Raw genomic sequence first — 22,631 nt, 5'->3', positions numbered from 1 at the left:
GCAGCGGCAGCAGCAGGGCACGGGGCAGCGGAGGCGGCGGCAGTGCACGGAGCCCCAGCCGGGGGAGCCGCCGCAGGAGCCCGCGCCGCCGCCGCTGCCTCCTCCTCCTCCGCCGCCGCCGCCCGCCGCTGCTGCTGGCGGCCGGGCGGGCGGCGAAGATGCTGAGCCGGCTGATGAGCGGCAGCAGCAGGAGCCTGGAGCGCGAGTACAGCTGCACGGTCCGCCTGCTCGACGACAGCGAGTATTCCTGCACCATCCAGGTGCGTGCGCTGCGCTCGGCGGCGGGGCGGGGCGGGGCGGAGCAGCGGCAGCAGCAGCCCGGGGGAGCCCACCTGCCCTGCCCCGCCCCCGGGGGGACCGGGCGAGGAGGCGGCTGGGTCCTGGGCTGGCGGCGCCTCTGCGCGGAGCCCCGCAGCCTGGGGCGCCCTCGCCGGGGGGGAGCCGGCCGCGGCGGTGCTGAGACTTGGGGCGGCGGGCGGGCCTGGGCTCCGCTGTCCCGCGCGGGGCTCTGCAGGCTCGCCTCCTCCCAAGGCGCCGGGCTGCGGGGAGAGGAGAGGTCCCCAGGGGAAGGAAGGCCGCCCCCGCCGGGGCCAGAGGGATGGCTGGGCGGCGGGTGGCCAGCTGGGTGTGCCTCCTCCGCCTCTTTCCCTCCCCTTTCGACATTTAAGCCACAGCGAGGGCTGTTTCCTCCCCGGCTCCTGGGCACCCCTTTGGGTTGGTCTGCTTTGGCCGGAGCAGCCGAGACTTCCCCCAAGTGCTGAGGACTAGAAACACCTTCGGTGGGAATGTGGACTGGCCGCTTGTGGCTTTTGTGCTTGCGCGGTGATGCCAGCACCAGTGTGGAATCAACACAGCCCTGGCTGGGAGACGGGGCTGGGGGGGGGGGCGGGGAAGCAGCTGCCCCGGTGTTTGGGAAGGGTGACCTGGTGCTTTGCGTAAGACCACCCAGCGAGTGGCCCAAGGTCGCAGGTCGCGGTGGGTGGATGAATGCCGGTGGAGGATTTCTCGAGCCCCTCCTTTGCACTTGCGCCTGGCCGGCCTCGGACGGAGCCCTCCAGGTTTGCCGGACTCTGTTTCGCTGTGTGGGGCAGGCATGAATTCCCCCCAAGTGACCCCTTTCAAGCCTGTTGCCCGTCGGGCTCTGCCCAAGGCCTCCGTCTTGCTGCATTTCGAAACCCGCGGCTGCCAGCAGCTCACAGCGGGGGTCCTCCGGGTGCAGTTTCGAAAAGACGGAAGGCCTTTTTCTTCACGGGGGAGCCCAAGTGGCCTCCGCCTCCCTTCTCTTCGGAACTTGTTTCCGGCCAGGTCTGGCGCGGGCTGTGGCGTCCCTCCCTCCCTCCCTCCCTCCCGTCTCGAGTTCTCTGCTGACGGTGCCGCCTCCGTGCTGGGCTTCCCTGGCGGCACCGCATGCTCCGAGTCGGCGTTTCTCGCGCTGTGGGTGAATCTCAGGATTGCGCGGAGGCCATCATAGTGTGGCTCTTGATAGTGCACGAAGGGGCGCGCGACACGGCGATGTCTGGAAAAGGCGTTCCAGGCCGTGCGAGTCGCGCTTGTAGCCAGAGCAGGCCATTGCCAGACGCTTGCGCTGGCTGTGCGGCGCAGGAGAGATGTGCTGTGGCGCCTTTGCTTCCCTCCTCCCCACGGCCCCCTTCCGAGGATGAACTGCCCTGTGCTGCTGAACTCCTGCCCTGATTGATCTTGTGTGGGCTTGATTTGGGAGGGATCGTTTCCCCCCGCGGTCCGTGATGGGAATGGCAATGCAGACGGAGCCGCCAAGGGTGGGCACACAAAGGAGGAGGTTCCGATTTGGGCTGGCCTGGGAAGGTGGTGAAGTGGGGCCTGACGGTGTATGAAGATGTGTGTGTCCCCCCCCCCCCGCCGTCCCATGCTGTTGTGTCCCGAGTGTGATCAGACCCTTTGGTTTGCAGGGTGCCACACAACAAGGGACGTGTTTGAGGAGGGTAGGAATAAGTGGCCTGTGTCCCCCTCACCACTGGGGTGACTGTAGATGTAAGTCTGTGAGATGATGTGCTGTTATTTTCCTGCTCAAAAGGATTGCGAGCCTGTGAGAAATGGAAGGCTACCTAGCGGGAATGCGCCCTGCTTCACCATGGAGAGAAATCGCTGCCTGCCAGCAACCGGAGAGCCCATTCTGAAGGTCATTCCCTCGGAAAATCAGCAGAAATGTCTCCTTCCTTCCTGGGGGGGGGGGTCACAGATCTTGTTTTGCAAGCAATCCTATGCATGCTCCACATTTGCCCCTTACAAACAGAAACGCAGGGAGGTGTGAGTGTGCCTGTTCTGTGCAATATTTCAAGTAGTGTTTTCATTAAACAAGGAATAATAACCTTCAGTGTTGGAAGATGTCATTGGAATGCACACATCCATCCAGTGTCAGAGGACTAGTTAAGCGGATCCCTGGGTGGTTGAAATGGGGAATTTTTTTCGATGGCTGAGCTGACGTTTGTAGTCTTGCTGCATCGGAGGCAGGGAGATCTGGGAGGCAGTGACCGCATGTTTTATTTATTTATTTATTTACTTACTTCAATTTATATACCTCCCTTCCTAAAGTGGCTCAGGGCATTTTACATTAAAACCAAAAACACATAATAAAACAATTAAAATAATAATTAAAAAATTAAACCAGGTTAAAATTAGAATTAAAATTAGGTAGCGTTAAAAGCCAGGCTAAAAAGATTGGTCTTTAAGGCTCTCCTGAAGGCCTTCAAGGACCTTAATCCTTTCATATCCATGCGGAGCGTGTTTCTCAACCTAGGGGTGATGCCTGAGAAGGTGTGGTCCCAGGTCGCCCCCAGATGAATCTTAATGAGATTCAACCCCTCGCTCCTGATGATTTTAATAAGCGGTGGGACAGACCTAAGTCATTGAGGGCTTTAAAGGTGATAACCAGCACTTTGTACTTTGCCCGGGAACACATTGGGAGCCAATGCAACTGTTTGAGACCAGGCATCAGGTGGTCTCTCCGGGATACCCCAGGGACCAATCTGGCTGCTGCAGTTTGGACTAACAGAAGTCTCTGAGCTATGCGGAAAGGCAGCCCCACGCAGAGCGCATTGCGGGAGTCCAGCCTGGAGGCTCCCCATGGGTGCACTCCTTTTTTCAGGTCATTCAGGTTTTGTTCCCTGTTAGGTGATGTTTGGAAATCTGCTTAGTCCCAAAATGGGACTGGGGTAGGACAGCTGTTCAAATGGAGGGAAGGATGTGGATCTGCCGATGCATTTTCATAGTGCCCGTGAAGCAGGACTGGAGAATGGGCCACAGACACTCCAGATCGGCCCCGGCCCCTCTGCCCGCAACTGCAAGGAGCAATCTGTGCAGCTGCATCCCGTGAAGCTGGGTCGGCTGCAGTCGTGTCGGGTCTGTGCCGGTGGTGGTTGGTGCCAGTGGCCTCGACCCAGAACGCCAAACCCGGGCTCTGTCCCTTTGCACGGCCCAAATTGCTACCCTCCTCCCCCCACTGCTCAGACTTCCCACATCCATCCACAGTGGCAGATGCAGGCAGCTCCGTGCAGTAGGTTCTGCAATCTGCACACGTGACTGTTAGCATGATCCATAATGAAGCTACGGAGTTCACCTTCGCGGGCTTAGGTTGCTTTAAGAAGTCTTGGAGAAATCTGGGAAGAACAAGAGGTCTGTTGCAGATCTTGGGGTGAGTGTCGGACCCTGGCACCAGATCTGTCCCCCCCCCCCCGCCACCCCACCCTCAGTCACCTTGTTTTCACACCGCCGCTTTTGTGGTGGGACTCTTCCTACGGGCAGTGACGTCATGTTGCAAGTGATGGTGGGAAGAAAGGTTTGAAAACCCCATCATGAGTTCCAGTTACACATTTGGGAATGTGACGGGATCTCCGGGTTCAGAAATGGGCTTGGAGAAAGAGCGGTTTTCCCAGCCTGTTTGGGCATGTTCTCAGTCTGATATTCCGAATCGACTCAGGGGTGGGGGGGAGTTTGCCCCTCACTCATTATTTTTTTGCCTTGATGATTAATGCCTTTGAATGCCCACTTGCTCAGGTTGGTGAGTGCCACTGATATGGGCATGCTCCCCACCCCCAGCTGGTGGTAGCAAGCATGACTTGTCCCCTTAGCTAAGTAGGGTCCACCCTGGTGTGCATTTGAATGGGAGACTCCATGTGAGATATTCCCCCTTAGGGGATGAGGCCGCTCTGGAAAGAGCACCTGCCTGCTTGCCTGCAGAAGGTTGCAAGTTCCCTCCCTGGCAGCATCTCCAAGACAGGGCTGAGAGAGACTCTTGCCTGCAACCTGGGAGAAGCTGCTGCCAGTCTGTGTAGACAATACTGAGCGAGATGGACCCATGGTCTGACTCGGTGTATGGCAGTTCCCCATGTTCCTATGACACACTTGCGATCTGTCGGTCACGCACCTCTCGTGAATGCTGGTGTCTGTATTGCATCAGTGGCACACATGAGCACAGTCCTCCAAGGCCGTTGAGTTTTGCTGCGCAGAGTGGCTGCCTCGGAGCATAGGCTGTGCTCTTGACAGCCGGGCACACGTGCCAAGTTGCAGAGCATTCTGGGGCCCCACCATCTGTGGTTTCATCAGTGCCAGAACTCTCAGAGAGCTGGGTCTGGCCTTCTGCCTGCCGTTCAGAGTGCCTGGCCTGAAGCTGCCCTTTGGGGAGCTCACTTGGGGTCTTCCATACGTGACAAGGAAGACGGGTGTGTCTCAAAGGGACGTGGTGGTGGTGATGGTGGCGCTCTCCAAACCCCACAGTGAAAAGGGCAGGCTTGGTTTGTTGACTTGAGAGCTAGCCTGCTGTCTCTGCTATGCTCAGTGCAGAGAGATGCGGTGTGCAAGCAGGTTTTTGCACCATCGCTTCTGTCTCGCCGTCCGAATGTGTGATGCACGTGAGAGAAGAACCTTAAGGCAGAGGTCCTCAGACTTGTTCCTGGGTGATGTTGGACTGCACACAGTGGCCTTTGGCCGTTGCGGCTGGGGCTGATGGGAACTGTAGTCCAACGCCATCTGAGCACCAGGTCTGAGAGCCTCTTTCTCAAGCCCTCTTGGGCTCATTGGTCCCGGGGCATTCTTATTCGGAGACTCAAATTGGCCTTTGGCCCACAGAAGACTGATAAGGTCTCCTAAACGGAAGGATGAGAAGCTGAAGAGGCTCTTCTGGGGCTGTGGGGGAGCCTGTCTGCTTGGAGAACCGCGTGCAAAATATGCTGCTTGGGTGCTGCAGCCTCTGCATGCTATCAGGAGCTCTCTCCGAGGCACAGGCACAGAGCTACCACCCTGCCAGGAAGATTAATGGCCCTGTATTCTCCAGAATCTATCAAGAGTATATCCTGTGGGTCTTGGGGCTTGATATTCAGAGGTGCCTTAAAAAAAAAAAAAAAGATCGGTGGCAAAAACCTGGACCTCTTCCAGCTTGCCAGGTTGCCACGACACCTGCCCACTTCTTGCTCCCATGCCTTGGAAGTGAGAGACAGTTTGGGCTGAGCTACAGTCACAATTTTCTTTTAATGCACAGTAGATCCACAGCAGGTTTCCCTGCTTTCCCTGGCGTGGGACTCTGAGGCTCCCGAGGGAAGGCAGGCCGGTCACGTCTGTTCCACCTTAGTAGAGGTGAGCTCATCCTGGCTTTGAGAAGCTTTGGGCGCTGCAAAGGTTTCTGGGCCAGCAAGACTGACAGACCTTCAGAAGGTTCCCAAACCTTCCCTTCATGTCAGGCCTGGAGAAGATGTGGGGAGGCCGCCTTAGAGCTGATAGCCACGGTGCAAATCTTTGCAGATGGCTTCATGTGTACTGTCAGAATACCATGTAGAAAAGTGTGTGTGTGTGTGTGTGTGTGTGTGTGTGGTTCTCTCTCTCTGGTGGGTTCTGCCTCGGGTGCAAGAGGCTGGTCTAGATGGCCTTTGGGTTGGTCGTAGCCCCATTATTCTATTTTAGCCCTAAGTAGGCCAGCCCTGGAGGAAACCTAGATCCAAAAATGCAGCAAGGAGATGGTGTGACCTCATTAAGAGGCAAGCCTGTCCCCTTGGCTTCTGTTGGTCGCCGTCTCCTTCGAATAGGAGATTAAATTATCGCAGAAAGGCTCCTGAAATGGCCAGGCTTGCAGGGCTGAGGCAGTTGAAGAACTGCGGTGGCGGAGCTGTCGCTTGTTATAAATGACGGCCCGCGGCTGGGCCAGCTGAGCCCAGCGGCAGCGGAGTCCGGCTTCACTGCTGCCGCCACGTAGGAAGGGCTCTTGTGGGCGTCCTCCGTGGATCCCGGCTAGGCAGGACTGCTCACCAATCTCGCCCTGCCGGGTCATGAGAAGGAGCTCTTGCAAGCTGGACAAATGGAGGGCGCACCCGGGGGTGGGTGGGAAAGATAGCGTGGCTGATATGCGCTGCCCCCCAAGAAATGAAAAATAGACTTCTGTGCTCCAAATAAATAATGGACACTGATGCATTTGGACAAATGGCCTGGTTTGCAAGCAAGCTGCCCAGCGGAAGGAGAAGCGATGGGGAGGTGGACTGGAGCCCACCCAGGAATGGCGGGGCCAGGGGCAGCAGCGCTCTGCTCCCTCCCCAGCCTTGGGCAGGTGCTGCCCCCCACCGTTGCCACCTTCGCATGGCATACCCCGGGTTGGTAGCGGGGTGTGAGGACCGGGCTGTTCCGTCCAGGACTGGGCGCTGGGCACTGGGTTTTGTTTCAAAACAGAATGCATGCGGCATTGCTGACACGCACCCCTTTGGGCCGTCGTATCGGGGAGTCCTTGGAATGGCTGGCCAAAAGAATGTCTTGTCTTACCTGCGGGGTGGTTAGACATGTAGTGTTTGCTGTAAATGGCTGTGACTCGCTCGGCTGACAAGTGTGTTGCCCTAGCCCCGTGGAAGTCTTCTCAGAGAGCGGAAGCAGCACAGAAACGGCCGTCTGCCTGCAAGGCTCGTGACCAACGTGGCCTGCTGGTCATGGCGGAGGGCCCCCACCCCCCGTGTCCATTCTTTGAACCCACCTCGCTCCGGGTGCATGCTGGACATCACACTGGTAGACGCGCTTGCCTTGTGTGGCGGAGTGTTTCCGAAGGAGGTCGCTGGGAAGGACCCTTTCCCGACACTTTGCCTCACAGGCCGAGCAGGAGGGCGTGATCTGGCCGGCGACAGCACCTTGAGACAGCTGTGGCCTTGCAGGGGCAACATTGCCTTATTGTAGAAGGTCCTATTGGCCAGGCCAGGATTGTGTCCCCCCCGCCCCGCCCCGCAACCCACGCCTTGTGCAGCTGCATGGGCTGAGCCCTGCAGGAGGCCTCGCGAGCTCCTGGAGAAAAGCAACCCCCTTCTCATTGCTGAACTTGTTTGCCGCTCAAGAAAACCTTATTTGGAGTGGAAGGGAGAACGTCCTGGCTGTTTGCATGGAGTTGGCCTTTTCTGATTCCAAGGGACATCTCTCCTTGCGTCCTCCCTGGATGGGCTCTGATTGGCAGCAGAGGACCAGCCTGCTGGGAAGCGCCGTCTTCCTTCTCGCCATTGCTGTCCTGCGAACAGTATTTGCGTCAAGCCAGACCCCTGGGAGAGGACTCCAGAGGAGGCCTTGGTGAGCGCGGCTTCCGGGGCATCTCAGGGGGCAAGGGCGGAGGAGCGGCGAACCCTGGGTGTGTGACTCTCTGGTGCCCGCCTGCTCCCATTGCTAAAGCAGGGGTTGCGTTTGGGGAGGCGGCAGGGCGGTTTTGTCGCAGAGGAAGCTCGCCGCTGGGCCCGCCTTGACCCTGCATGTTTGATGAGCTGTTGTGTTTTTCCTGAGCGGGGAGGCTGGGGCTGTGTTTCCCTCCGGGAGATAATGATCTGTCAGTCAAATTATGAAGTTTACAGAGTGACACGCAAACATTATTCCAGCCTAGCTGATGTCCCAAGTGAAACTATCACACAGATTACCGGGATGCTTTGACGAGTGCCACTTTGAATCAGGCTGGCGAGGCCGGTCTCAAGACACTCCACCAACCTCTCAAGGGGCTGGCTGTGCCAGCTGGCCACGGAAGGCAGAGGCCGGGAAACTGGGGCAGGCACGTCCTCGGGCTGGCTCTCCCACCCCCGGCAAGGGAGGCTGGTTTTCAGGAGGGCCAGCAAGGCTGGGGCAGGCCAGGCTCCCTCTGGGCTGTGGACCGCGAGAGGAGGCGGCGTCCGCCCTGGACTGGCTGCTCCTGGCTTGGGCCCTTTGCCCCTGGACGACTCCTGCACGCCTGGGCCAGTCTCCCTGGAGGCTCGAAGGGCCCCCCCCGCCCCCGCTCCCTGGCCTGCAAGCTGGCTCTGGCCTCCTCCTGGTTCTGGCGCTTGGGCAGCTGGCCTGGGCAGGGGCTGCTGAGCAGACGGAAGACCCGCCGGCTTCATGTGCTGCGAGCTGGTTCTGCTTCTCAGCCGGAAGCGGAGTGCGCCTTCGAGCATGCCCGTTGCCACGCCTGGATGTCCGTTCAAGGGCTCTTTTGGGAACGATGCAATATGGGAATAGCCATTTCTCCTCCTGGAGAGGGCAATGCCGTCCATGCCCCCAGTGCTGGTTTTCGGGTGCTAATAATGGCATTGCTCATTGCAAATTCGAGATTGGCACATATTTTAATTGTTCGTAAGTGGTAGGAAAGATTCCCTAAGCAAAGAGAAACCTTGCCTCTAACCGGGGCCGGCTGGAGTGGCGAAGTTCCAGTTGAAACTGAAACTGGTTTCAGATGTCCAAACAAATCTATGAGGTCAACTTTTTGACTCTCCTGAGGGCCCTTTCCAGATTAGCCCCTGCAACAGAGCCACAACGGATCTGCTAAGTGTGCTTCCGTACTTCTGTGTTGGGACACCGCAGTCCCTATGCTGACAGCAGGGTGCCGTTCACATTTTGGATGCCTTGTTTCGGATTTTATCGCTGCAATTTAGTGCTAGAACGTTGTATGTCCGTTGCAAAAAAGTAGCTGTATTTTCCCGTGGTAGGGAAATTTCCCCATTGTAGATTCTGGGGACCGTTTTCAATTTGATCCCACCAAGTTGAAGCATTTTTGTAGTGGGTAATCTGGAAAGTGTCCTGTGATCTTTTCTCTCCCTCCCACTCCCAGAGGCTGGAGGGAAGAGGTGATTCCGCAGAGCCGGGCCACTTTTTCCAAAGCCTCCGTCGCCGTCACGGACGATGCCTCTGTGGTCCAGAAGCCAGGAAGGAAATGAATGGTGGTTTCTCTTTTGCCTCGGAGCTGGTCAGGAGGTTGGCAAAGCAGAGCCAGTGGTGGGGAGGAGACTCTCCCAGTGCAGGAAGCGGTGATGAATCCTGACTTTGTGTGCTCCCCCTTGGCAGAGTCGGAGCCCTTTCCCGCTCCCGCCTGCAGCACCCCACCCTCCGAACACACACTCGCTTGACAACACGGGAAGTGACTGTTGGCTCTCCTTTTTCAAGAGCAAGTCTCTGTAGGGTTGCCGGTGGTGCCGGGATGCAGCTCTCTCCGGCAGCCTCTTTGGGTGGCTCGAATGCAGTGGAACGGAGGGGCCGGCGCTGCTGCCGCCCAGAGCTCAGCAGCAGCAGCCCTGGGATTCAGCCTTGTTGCACCAGTCTGTCCGGTGCGGAGTCCCTCTGAGCGCATCCAGCCTCCTTTCCTAAGCACGCGGGTTTCTGCCAGGTTCCTCTTCCCTGCCTGGCCCTCCCAGAGACAGTCCTTGAAACATCTCTTTCTCGGCGGGCAGTTGTCTTGCAGGGCGTGTGTGTGCAAGCCTCCTCGGAGCAGGAAGCGGTGTGGCTTTTGTGCAGACGTGCAAAGGAGGATGCTTTAAAACCGTGGACTTTAAAAAGAGGAGGATGCACTTGGCATGGTGCCAGGATCTCACCCTGGCAGGGGGCAAGGGAGGCGCTGGGCCTAGGGGCTCCTGAGGGGTGCCTCCATCTCCCCAGGTGAAGACTCCTCTTTATTCCCCCCCCCCGGTCTTCTGGGGGCGCTGAGCTCTCAGGCTGGATCTGCTGCTTCCACCAGGGACTGAATCGGGGCCTCCTGCGTGCCCAGCAGGGGCTCTGTGCCTGGGCTGTGGCCCCCTCCCCAAAGGGGGAGAGCCCCTCCTGTCTTGCTGCCTGCCATTGCTCGGAGGAAGGCCGGAGGGCCTCTCCTAGGGCCTCAGTGGCTGGGCAGGATCAGTCCTTTCAGAACCTTGAGCGCAGTCGAGCTAAAGTGGTGCTCTGTGCAGTGGGGAGGTGGCGGCAGCTTCCTTGCCCAAATGGGACGTGAGCCTGCCGTGCGTGGGTCTGACATGCCCAGGCAGTCTTGAAAGGGGAGGAACGGGCGGAGCAGGGTTGCCACGAGGGGGTGGCCTGTGGGGCAGGGGCCCCCAATGCATGGCGCAGACCCCCGGTTCTCCTCAGCCCCCCAGTGCCGCCCGGGAGGCCCCTGCCCAGAGCCTCGCCCGGCCCTCGGCTGCTCCTGCCTTCAGAGGGGCTGGATGGTGGTCCTGGGGACTCTGCAACCCACTCGCCCTGCGTGTGATTGAGCGCCACGGTCACCTTGAGCGGGGCTGGGGCTCCGGGTCTCGGACCCTCTCCGTCCCCAGCAGCGCCCCTGGGGCCCACCAGAGCGGAGACCGGAGCGCTGGCCTTTGAAGCCAGAGGGGGAAGGTCTCGGTCTGCCTTGCGAGCCGCGTCACTGGGCCGGCCCCACACAATGGTAGCGGTTTCCTCTTCTCTTTATTCCGTGTGTCTTTTCAGAAATCCTGGTGACGCTCGCGGGGCCCACCATTGCCATGGGAACAAGGGCCGGGTGCCGCATTGCCTGGGTGATGCCCTCCGTGGAAGCCAAAGGCCCGGCCCGCCTCCGGAGGGGCCGGGTGGGGGTTGATGGCCACTTCCCGGCTGGGGGAGCCGGGGCTGAGGAGGAGGGGATGCAGTGGCCCCAAGCCGTAAATCACCGGCTGAACCTCTCCGCCTCCAGGCCCTGGAAATGCCAGACGGGGCTCCTCGGGGCACTTTCCAGAGGATGAGATGCAGATTCGGGCAGAGGCATAAACCGAAGGAAGGCAGCCGGAGCTGGGGGCGGAGGGAGGGGTGGGAGCGGGCCAGGGCCCCCAGGGATGCCAGGAGATGGTCCCGGGCTGCCGTGCCTGGTTGCTGCTGCTGACCTTCCTGAGCCCGCCTCTCCTCCTGGGGCGGGTGGAATAGCCGGTGGGGGGCAGCTGTGTGCGGGGAGCTCCCTGCTGCTGGCTCTGGAGCCACTCGGGGGTGAAATGTGGGCCTGAGCATGTTCCCCTGGGGCAGCCCTGGAGGTGTGTCTCCCGTCTGCAGCCTTTGGGGAAGCGGAAGGTGCTTTGCTGCTCAGAGGCTGGCCGGCTGCTGAGTTTGCCTTTGGGGTTGTTTTGAAGGTGGCTGAGGTGACAGCGGCTTCGCTTCCTCTCGCATTTCCCAGCGGAAAATGAAATGTCAGCTTGTGAGCAGCCTCGGGCAGCAGAGTGGCAGGGGAGGAAGGTTCAGCAGGTGGCGAAGTCAGGGCTGCCCTGGCTTGGATGTGGATGGGAGACAACACAGGAGTGCTGAGCAGGGATCCCCCTCGGGAGCTCAGGGGAGAGGAGCATCTGCCTGCATGCAGAAGGTTCCAGGTTCCAGCTCCAGGTAGCGCTGGGAGAGACTCTTGGCTGAATCTTGGAGAGCTGCTGCCAGTCGGTGTGGACCAAGCTGAGCTAGATGACCAAGGGTCTGACTCCGTGTAAAGCTGTTGGGTGCTGCGCCCTATTGCAGAGCAACTCACCTGTGTCCCACCTGGTTGAGTAGGAACACTCCACACACAGGTCAAAGTGCAACAAAAGAATATATTGAAGCTGAGGACACTTACATGATGTATTGTCTCAGTAAGTCCAGCTACACAACATAAGGCACCTATACAGCAGCAGCAGCAGCAGCCGGGAGGACCACAGAGGTGCAGCATTGACCACTGTAGACAGGTTGCTCTGGTCTGAGCTTTCCTCTTATACCCGTAGTGACCATTCAGCACAGGCCATTACTCAGGGCCTCATTACTTGTTCACAGGCTTCACATGTTGCCAGTTACACCACCTGCTGTGACACAGTGCCTTGCACTTCGCATTTAAAGCTGTACACACGACACCTCACAGTCAATACATCCTGACACCCCTCCTGTTCACTTTGAGGTGGTGTGCCATCCCAGTTTTCCACTTATGTTGTGTTTCATAGCACACAGGGGTTTGGTCATCATGTCTGCAAGGCTGTTCTCAGAAGCACAATATTTGTTGCACCCAGCAGTCTTCATATACTGCTTCGGGGAGCTGCAAGTAGATCCGTTCGCCTCTCCCCACAACCGCCAAGATTCTTCTCCCGTTTCTTCGATCCCCGAGCAGAGTCGACGGGCGCATTGACGGCCCCGTGGCCGCCCGGCCTGCTGTATGCTTTCCCTCCGACAGCTGTCATTGGGAAGCTCCTCAGGAAACTGCAGGTAGAGAGAACAGAGCTCATTCCCATCGCCCCGTTTTGGCCTCGGAGGCCCTGGCTCTCCGACCTCCAGAGCCTCTCTGTCAGTCCTCTGTGGCGGCTTCCGCTTCTACTCGACCTCCTAGTGCAGGGACCCCTACTTCATCCAGAGCCCCAGTGACTCCGACTTTGCACCTGGAGGTGGAGTGCAATGTTGTCGTTTGGAAGGGCAACTCTGAGGCCGTCCAGGGCACTCTCCTTGCATCCAGGCGTCCCTCGACGAACCACATCCACCAGGCTTCCTGAGCTGCATTTTCCAGACGGGCCTGTGGGAAACGGGTCGATCCCCTTAGGGCAGGGGTGACCAAAGTGCTAGCGTTTCTTCAGACCGGCCTGGACATGAGGCTACGCCCTAGCACATTAGAACGACTGACGTCTGCACTTTCCTCTGTCTTCCACCTGACCTTGAAGAATCCACCTGCATGACATCCATACCTGCGATGGTTTCTGAAAGGAGCTAATAACCTAGCTCCTCCCACTATCCACAGGTTTCCATCATGGGACCTGAACAAGGTGTTGAATGCCTTCACCAAGGAACCATTCGAACCACTAGCGGACATACCACTCAGGCTTCTTTCATTCAAGGTGCTGTTCTTTAGGGGCCATAACCTCGGCCCATAGGGTTTTCGAACTTGGGTCCCTATCAGCCCATAAAGAAGTTTGCATCTTTCAGCTGGACACAGTGGTCCTGAGGCCTGATCCTGCCTTCTTACCCAAGGTCAATACCACTTTTCACCGCTCTCAAGACGTCGTCCTTCTGCCGTTCTCCGGCCCACCCCAAGGAATGCGTGTGGGACACCTTAGACGTCAGACGGGCTCTTCACAATTACTTACGGAGGACCAAAGCACTTTGTCGCTCTGATTCTCTCTTTGTGTCTTTCCATCAGTCTTCTCTGGGAGCCAAGGACTCCAAGAGCACCTCGGCTAGCTGGACCAAGTCTTGCATTTCCCTGGCTTACCAAGCCCTCAATAGGCGTCACTCTGCATTCCGCTCAAAGTGCTGGAATGTCTGCTGCTTTCTCCGCTAACACTCCGCTTCTGGAGATCTGTGAGGCTGCTACCTGGTCCTCTATTACGCCCTTCATTAAGCATTATCAATTCTCTTCCTTTCATGCGGCACAGGATGCTCTCGGGCAGACAGTGCTCCAGTCAGTAGTCTGTTCTGCATCCTTCCCTCGCTATGGTAGCCAGCTTGGGCATGTCCCATATGTTTGGAGGGTGAGCTCCTCGGGCTGTGGAAGAAGAACCAACGTTGGTCTTACCGGGAAAGGTCCTTTCCCCACAGCCGAGAGGAGCTCCTCCGGCCCATCCTAGGATGCCCCTTTTCTGCCTTCACGGGGGGGCTCCTCTTTGGGCAGGGACAGCTTCTGGGGTCTGCAGCTTTGCAGGCTTTGCCCAATTTCTCTCCTGCCTCTTGTACGTTATATGCTTCCCTTTCCTCTCTCCTGACTGTGTATGGCCTTTCTCATCCTTTGTCTCGAGCACAACAGTCCCGGAACTGGGGGTTGCCGCCTTCCAGGCAGGAAGCGAGCCACACCTTCGGTTCAAGTTTGGGTCCTGCCTTGGGAGCATGCTGAGTGCACAACCCCTACGATGGGAGGATGAGCTCCTCGGCTGTGAACGAGAACCTTTCACAATAAGACCAACAACAGTCTCCTAGGCACCATTCCTCACACTTTGATTTAGATCGGAGCTGCACAACTTCGGGCCCAGCTGCTGTTGGACTACAACTTCCGTCATCCCCAGATGCAGTGGCCAAAGTCAGGGATTATGGGAATTGTAGGCCAGCATCTGCAGGAGGCTGAAGTTGGGGCAGTCCTGGTTTAGATATTGGAACTGCACAGCCAAGCAACTGGGAAGGGACCGTTTGGATCGTGTCCCGTACCTTGCCTGTGGGTGCAAGCTAGCCGCAAGCAGGTGAGGGTGGGCCTGTGAGTTGTCAAAGTGTTGGCAGCCCTCGGAGGAGGTGGCAGAGGAGGCAGAAAGGCCCTGCCAGGGTGGATTTGCTGATGCAGACCGATTTCCTCTCCGAGCAGTATTGACGGACTAGTTGGCCAGCCGGCCGGCTGCCCCCAGCCAGCTCCGACGTGTCGCTTTGGGTTCCCGGAGCCATGCCAGGGAGCTGGAGGTTGGCGGAGGCCCGCCAGGCTTTCCAGAGACGGGTCCGGCACTCCGGCCTGACAGGCCAGCCGCCGGGAGAGCAGAGGCAGAGGTGCTTTGCTGCCAGCAAGTCTGCTCCTGGGGTGGGACTGGCGTTGGGAGGCGGCGGCCGAGGGAGAGCTTGGCGCCCGGGGGGGCCCACTCACTGCAGTGGAGGGGCAAGTGGAGAGTCTCGGGGCCCTCCGGGGGGCTCCTGGCCAGCCTTTGCTCTTCTTGCTGCTTCCCGGGATCTGCCCGGTGCCTCTCTGCCTTCTCGGCCCCTGAATTCCATGCTAGTGGTGAGGCCCAGGCTGTAGCAACGAGTCGGCCTCTCTCGCGCCCGCCCCCCCGACACCGCTGTGCCAGCCCCCCAAGTCCAAGTGGAGCCAGGTGAAGGTGTGCCGCCATTTGTGTGGCTTGCCTGCCGTGTGCAGTGGGTGGTGATTTCAGGACCGGCCAAGGGGAGCCCAGGCGAACAGCCTGGGGTGGAGGAGAGCCGTGCAGGGAGCCTCTTCTCCTCCCGCTTTGGGTGCTGCCACCCCGCCTCTGGGGGCAGAGAAGGAATTGAAGGGGGTTAATTTTTAAACGCTCTCCAGACTGCCGAATGGGAACACGGGAGAGGTCTGTCTGATCAAGAAGGGAGGCGAAGGGAGGCAGAGAAACCAGGAGAGGGTTAGATGGCGACTCTGAAAGCCTCCGAGACAGAGAAGTCCCCAGAGGTGGGAGTGCTGGGGTGGGGGGCTCTCCCCGTGCGGACGTCTTGGTTTGGGGACTTGAAACTTCTCTCGAGTGCATGTGTTCGCCGGAACGTGAGCATATCTGTTGTTAGATAAAAAGAGCAATCTCCAGTCTTGGAGGAGAACCGCAGTCATGATAAAACCCTCCCGCATCTCTGGACTGCTTTAGATAAAAGCACCTTCCCGCCTGCTCTGAAATCAACCTTGCGACAGACCAGAGTCTTGATTTCCGTTCCTAAACCCCAGGGAGAGAGTGGCTGATGGAAATTGCGCCGTCCTTATCGGCAATGGGGCTTCTTGGACGAAGGCGGCTTTTCTGTCACATTCGGAGAGGACACACACGTCCACGTGCCTTCCATGGCAGCAAAGTTTCATGTGTTGTGGAGTTGCCACCTTATGCAAACACAGTTTTGAAATGTGTTCACTGAATGTGGACTCAGCACCAAGACCAGCACGGTGAAGTGTGCTGCACCGAAATAGCCTCTGGTCAGTTGAGACCCACAGTGGGAGACTTTTGGCTTCCCCAGTGGGCAGAACGGCTTCTGCCCCCCCTTCCAGGTTCCTGTAGAACTGCAATAGGAGCTGTTGGCTCTGAAGGGGGGGGGTGATGGGGACAGGGGTGTGGCCACAAGTGAATGGTTGGGGGGAGAGGGATGCCCTGGGCCCCTTAGGTGATGTGATTGAGAGGGAGGCGGCTTCCCAAGCAGCCCTGGGAGGCTCCTGGCTCCTCTCTGGGGGAGGGCGGAGGGGGGTCCCGCTGGGGAGACTGGCAGGTCCATCCTCGCAGGGAGCCCCCTCTTCTGCCAGTCCCCCCTCTGGCTTGCTGTTGTGTTGCCTCTTCTTGCTCGGTGTTTGTCCCTCTTCTGCCGCCAGTTGTGTTTGGGGGGAGTTGTTTGGAATGGTGGCGGCTCTGCTCCCTGGGGAGACCACACTGGCCAGCTCTCTGGGGTGTGTGTGTGTGTGTGTGTGTGTGTAAGTTCGTAGGAACATAGGAAGCTGCCACGTACTGAGTCGGACCCTTGGTCCATCTAGCTCAGTTATTGTCTTCACAGACTGGCAGCGGCTTCTCCAAGGTTGCAGGCAGGAATCTCTCCCAGGCCTATCTTGGAGATGCTGCCAGGGAGGGAACTGGGAACCTTCTGCTCTTCCCAGAGCGGCTTCATCCCCTGAGGGGAATCTCTTCCAGTGCTCGCACTTCTAGTCTCCCATCCAAATGCAACCAGGGTGGACCCTGCTTAGATATGGGGACAAGTCATGCTTGCTACCACCAGACCAGCTCTCCTCTCATATAGCTCTCCTCTTGTATACTGACTATACGGACAGTGTTTAGCAGTGATTCGATTTCTGACTGGGACTTTCCATACAACTTAAAATCGTCCATGTAGAGCAGATGTTTTAGATGTTTGGTATCCAAGGCCTGTTTTGTTTAGTATTTGTGAAAGTGGAGTCATTATTATTGTTAGTATTATTTATTTTGTTTACACAGTCAGATGGGTACTATTGACTGGTTTGTCTCCCTTTCGTATGCAACCAGGGCGGACCCTGCTTCACTAAGGGGACAAGTCATGCAGAGGAGGGGTGTGCGGAGAGCTGAGCTTTCTTCCCTCTGGATCAAACCACCCCCTTCCTGGGGAGGAGAGCGTCTCTTTGTGTGTGCAGATTAGAGAAGAAGAGCCCTGCTGGATCAGGCCCATCTAGTCCTCCATCCTTTGGCCCACAGGCCGGAGGTGAGGGCCTGCCCTCTCTCTTGCAACTGGGGTTCGGAGGCCTCCTGAGCTTGGAGGCAGCCTGGAGGCATCAAGACTAGCAGCCCCTGACAGCCAGCCCTCCATGAATTTGTCTACGCCTCTTTCAAAGCGATCCAGGCTGCTGACCCATCACCAGTTCTCTGGCCTGGGTTGCCGTGGCAGAGAATTCTGTAGATTAATTATGTGCTGTGTGGAAAAGTCCTTCCTTGTGCTGGCCCTCAGTTTCCTGGCTGTCGGTTTCATGGGATGACCCCTGGTTCGAGTGTGGGGAGAGAGGGAGAAGAACGCCTCTACACCATGCCTACTTTGCTGTGCCCGCTGGGCTGCCTTGCCTCCTAAAGCCGGTGCTCGAGGCGCCTGGTCTTTGTGCCATGCCTGCCTTGGCTGGCTCTGGTGCTGCTTGAGTTTTGTGCAGAAGACGCACCTCTCTGGTGGCCCTCCAGACCCTTCTCTTGTAACTGGCACCAGCTTCGTCTGTCCTGCCCTCCCCAGCTGACTTCTAGGCACCAAGGGAATGAGATCCTTGGCCAGATGATTGTGTTGATGCAGGGGGTTCTCAGTGGCCTTTGGGGCTGTGGATGATGGGGATTGTAGTCCAGCAACATCTGGGGACCCAAATTGGAGAACCTCTGTGTCAATGCTTTTCTAAGGATCTGGCCATCTTTTCACCAACTGTGCTCACAAGCTTTCCCCTCTTTTGTGTTCTGTTTTTTGGAAGTGTAGTTTAGACATGTGAGAACTGCCCAGAGGTGGTCCCATGGAAGATGACTCGATTGTCTCGTCAGGCAAATGACTTTGACACAAGCATGAAAAAGCCCTTTAAGGTCGGGCGCATCGTGTGCTCTGGAGGGCGGCTCTCCATTTCTTCGAGTGTTTGAGATCTCAGAATTGTCCACTGGAAAACTATCTTTTTAAAATAACCCTTTTACATCTCTGCAAAGAGTTGTGGCTGAGGAAAAAAATCGATTTAAAAATGTCTTAAGATGTTTTGTCTTGGAAGAGTTCTAGAGTGAAGTTAAAAGGGAATTTCTGATGCCTGCAGAAAGAACAAAGGATACATTGAGTTTTGGAGAAGATTGCCGGGTGGCGGGGGCGGAGGGGGGATTCTCTGCAGAGTGAAAATTGTGTGTAATTGAAATCTAAACCAAACTGGAAAATTTTATTTATTTATTTATTTTTGCATTTCTATCCCGCTCTTCCTCCGAGGAGCCCAGAGCGGTGTACATGGTTGTTTATTCTCACAACAACCCTGTGAGGTAGGTTGGGCTGAGAGAGAAGTGTCTGGCCCAGAGTCACCCAGTGAGTTTCATGGCTGGATGGGGATTTGAACTCTGGTCTCTCTGGGCCTAGTTCAACACTCTAACCACTACACCACACTGGCTCCCATGTGTTAGCAGTTCTGTATATGACTGGCAGTCTGGGGCCTGCTTTGGGCTTACCGCTTCTTACACAGATGGCATTGCTTCTGGGTCTTCTTCAGCTGCGATCTCCTACTGGAGGTTAGCGATCATTAAGGCTATTCTGGCTTTGGATGCCGCTGCTCTGAAAAGTAGTAAGGATGTGCATCCCAACCATTCCTGCTAATTTTTCAGCCAGGATGTTCTTTGTCTTCCGGCGCTTCCTTGGCATGACTCTTTCCCTGCGTGATTAACTGCAGTAAGGAGCATTTCAGTAACCTTACTTATGGGTAGTTAAATGAATACGACAAATATTTATAAACTGCTTTTCAACAAAAGTTCCCAAAGCGGTTTACATAGCTATAAATAATAAAAATTAAAAGGGCGCTTTTGCACAGTGTTGGCTTTGAAGTGGGGTTTGCAGTGGAGCAGCTTCTCAGTCCGTTGACTCAGGGAAGGCAGGCGGAGACGGGCGCTCTGGGGGGGGGCGGGGGTGTAGCTCTCGCCACGAGAGACCTGTGGAGGAGCTTTGGCGAAAGCAGCCCAGGCTGGACTAGGTGGCACTTCTGGATTGTGGGGTGTGATCTGGGCCTCTTCAGAGGAGTAGGGGGAGCTGCTCAAAGGGGTGCTTCTCCCCACGTACGTTTTCCCGATGTGTGGAAGCTTTCGCTTAGCCTGGGCTGCCACTGGTCTGCATCCGTCGGGTGACCTGCCTTCCCTTTTGTTGTCCTTTCTTTGAGCATCCTCTTCTCGGCAGGGTGGCTCAGCTGCTGCTGCTGCTGCCGGCCTCGTGGAGCTCAGCGCAAGCCGCTGGGGGGCGGGGGAGCGGATTCCCTGGCTTGGCCTGGCCTGGCCTGCTGGACAGCTCCCTTGCTTTGCCGCTCAGGTGAGAAGCACAAGCCAGCACCGGCTTCTGTTGGCCTCGGCTTTGCTTTGAAGCGGATTCAGTGTAATGCCTGGTTATTATGGGTACCAACCTCCCCAGGTCTGTCTGTGCTCTTGCGGCATTTTTGGAGGGAAGCGTCTGTGACCGGTTTCTCATTCCAATGCAGAACTTTGTGGCCAAATCCTGTGCAAAGCGCCAGCTTTTTTTGCTTGGTGGTGGGGACCCAGGTGTCCGGTAGGATCACTGCCCGACTTTGGGCTGCTGCCTTTTTGGGGCGTGTTTATGGGCTAAGCAGAGTGCCTCTGACGGGCGAGGGGAGTGTGGAGGGAGCTTCCTCCTCAGTCTGCTCTTCCCTGGGTGCCTGCATGGCTGCTGATAAGCAGAGACGGGACCTGGGAGAAGGAGCATCTCTGGCTCAGGTTTCGCGCGGCTGGCAAAATATAATGCGGGTCCATCCCATTGTGATCCAATCAGGTGCTGCCAGCACCTTCTCAAAGCTGTTCTGGGCTTGAACTGCAAGCACAGCACTGGTGACATTTGCTCTTTAGAAGGCATCGGAGACCCGCCCGGGATAGGTCTTGCTTGCTTGCTTCCTTCCTTCCATCTGCTTGTCAACAACTCTGTATCTATTCCATGAAAATGCTGAACTGGGCATCTCAGGCATTCTTGTATTTTGCCTCTTAGCAAGATTCCAGCTCTCTGGATTTGAAAGAACACCTTGAGAGCTACTGAGACCGTCTCTGGTTCCAGCTTGGGGGGGGGGGGGCAGGCATTCTAGCGGAAAGGAAGTGGGGCTCTCAGGGACAAGGGTGGAGTGATCTGGGGGCCCCACGGGGTTGGGGGAGAGGGAGCAGCTCACTTGAGTGACTCAGATCAAATAAACAGATACATCCCTGCATGTAGAAAGTGAATGTGTCAGGGAGAAGGGCGCGCTCTCCTGGATGTTAGTTGACTTGGGCAAAGGGTCGCCCGCATGAGACGATGTGGCAGTTCCATGGGGGGACCCTCCCACTGCTGTCATCCTTTCAAAAAGCAGCAGCCGGGAGGGGGGCCCACTTGAGTGGGGGCCCTGGGGTCCGTGTTCCCTCTGAAAGGGGTTCCCAGATGTTGTTGACTACAACTCCCATCATCCCCAGCCAAAGGCCATTGCAGCTGGGGATGCTGGGAGTTGTAGTGAGCAACATCTGGGAATCCTTGTTAGAGGGGACCCTGCCTGGGCTGGGGTGTGTGTGTATGTGCGTGTGTCTGCCTCTAAGCCACTGGGGTCTCCCTCTCCGTGTATTTGGCTTTGAAATGACACGCAGCTGTTCTGCCTCCCTCTTGTGCCCCCTCCCGCCCCCTCGTTGCGGTTCATGCCTCAGAGTCCTTGGGAACCGAGTTCCAAAACCAAAACAATAGTGTGCCTTATTTATTTTAAGTGAAGGACTTGGATTTGGGGTGTGGGTGGGTGTGTCTGACCATTAGCCCTACTAACTGGGCCACGAAGTGCCTTTTAAAGCGGCAGCCGTTTAGCAGGGGAAGAGCAACCAGCCCTGTCCGGCCCCAGCACAGCATCCCTCCAGTGGCGGCTGCTGGGGTCTGTCTTGTGTTTCTGTTCAGACTATGTGTCCTTTGGGGACCAGAAAACACCTTGTTTTTTCCTTTGTAAACTGCTGTGAGCACTTTGTTGAGGAGTGGCGTAGCAATATGAGCGGGCTCTGCTTTGCATTGTGTTGCCAGCCTTAAGCATGCCCTCTGCATGCTGGCGGGGAGCAGCCGGCCTCGGGGCCCCCCTGCCGGTGGTCTGGCTGGCCGGCCCTCTGGCTCCTGCTCTCCCGGGGGTGGCCTTCCAGGGCCGGAGGCAGCTCCCCTGGGGGGAAGGGGAGTCTTGGTCCTTGTCCTGCCTGCAGCCTGAGCATTTCAGGGGCGGCAGAGGGCAAGTGCTCCTCCGGGAGGGCGGGAGCCATGTGGCCACCTCCTCCTTAAATGTTTAACCAGGCTCGTGAATCTTGCGTGGCGCGCCGGGTGCACAGACTGTGCTGCCCCTCTGAGATGGCGGCCTCCCATCTCCGGAGGAACACGGCGTGCCTTCGGCTGCCAGGAGGAAGGCGGGCTGGGGGCCCCTGCCGCTGCCGGGGCCAGTCCTTGGCGGCACTGCAGAGGACCCCCCGGGAGGAGGAGGAGGAGGAGGAGGAGGTGGTGGCACCCCTTCCCCACCCCGCAAAAAGAGGCTCGTCTGGCCCTGGCGGGCGCGTTGCCTGCTCCTGCTGCTGCCACTCTCGGCAGAGGTGGCCGTTCTGTCTCTGAACGAGTTGCTGCTCTGGCCTGGCTGCCTTCTCCGCCGTCGGGAGCTGTTGCTCTTCCCAGGTTGGTCGCAGGGACCGCCCTCCTTGCTGCTCCCTTTCCCGGACCCCGTCCCCTGCCCCCCAAGAGCAGCCCGCTTGCGCCAAGCCGGGCTCCAGGTTCTGTGCAGAGCAGGGCGGGCTGGGGGGGCCCAGAGCAGCCCTGCTCGCTGGGTGAAGGGAAGGGCGGGGGGGGGGCTGCCCCTCCTCTCCGCCCACTCTGGATGCTGACTCAAAGTTGTAGCGCCTTCTGCAACTAAAATAGAGAGAACACTAAAAATAAGGCAGCAGTCCTCTTGGGAGTGCTTTTGCCAAGCGTGGCTTCAGCAGAACGGGGGCGGCACCAGCTCTGCGTGGAAGGCTCTGGAGCAGCCAGGGGCTGGAAGGCGGGGCGTGGGGCAGGGTGTGGCTGACCACCCACCTGGGGAAACGTGGCCTCCTCCCCAGTTCCATTCCATGGATGGTCCTGCAGCAGTCCTCCGTGGGCCACGGTGTCCTGGTGGCTGCTGGGGAGTAGCAAAGCATCCTCCCGTTACTCTCTCTCTCTCTCTCTCTCTCTGCAGAGTAACCGGGTTAGACACCCACTTAGTTCTAATAGGAAGTAATGAGGATGTAGCTTCTTGTTACAGCTAATGGGCATCATCGAGACTAGCGGCTGGGCATGGCGGCCCATGTGACTCACCCCCCCACGCCCCCTCCCCCGGAACGAAGATGTAGCCTGCCTCACGGAGCGGAGACCAAAGTCCAAGGGAGGAAAAGAAGCGCAAACCAATTAGTGGCTCGTCGGGAAATGAGCAAGAGTGGAGGAGGCCGCACAGCCCCCTGGAGATGGGCACAGAGCCCCATTCCCTGGGTGACCTCCCAGAAGCTGTGGGCAAACGGAAGATGACCCCTGGCACCCTGGCCTGTGCCGTGGGACTAATACCTGTATTTTAATGATGAAGGGGGCTGCCT

The 22,631-nt window shown here is 57.7% G+C and overlaps 1 protein-coding gene across 6 annotated transcripts in view; it reads left to right on the top strand.

Moving 5' to 3' along the window:
* The first annotated feature begins 7 nt into the window (after positions 1 to 7).
* FRMD5 (FERM domain containing 5) overlaps positions 8 to 22,631 on the top strand; it is an 85,267-nt gene continuing 62,643 nt past the window's right edge. For all 6 annotated transcript variants that reach the window (XM_053272474.1, XM_053272475.1, XM_053272471.1 and 3 more), the window contains exon 1: positions 8 to 260. In XM_053272474.1, the coding sequence (XP_053128449.1) occupies positions 159 to 260 (102 nt within the window). In that variant the 5' untranslated portion in view covers positions 8 to 158. The remainder of the gene's footprint in view (positions 261 to 22,631) is intronic.

Source organism: Hemicordylus capensis, chromosome 10 (assembly GCF_027244095.1).
Source record: "Hemicordylus capensis ecotype Gifberg chromosome 10, rHemCap1.1.pri, whole genome shotgun sequence".
Classification (NCBI taxonomy): Eukaryota; Metazoa; Chordata; class Lepidosauria; order Squamata; family Cordylidae; genus Hemicordylus; species Hemicordylus capensis.
This window is presented reverse-complemented; position numbering and strand designations above follow the sequence as displayed.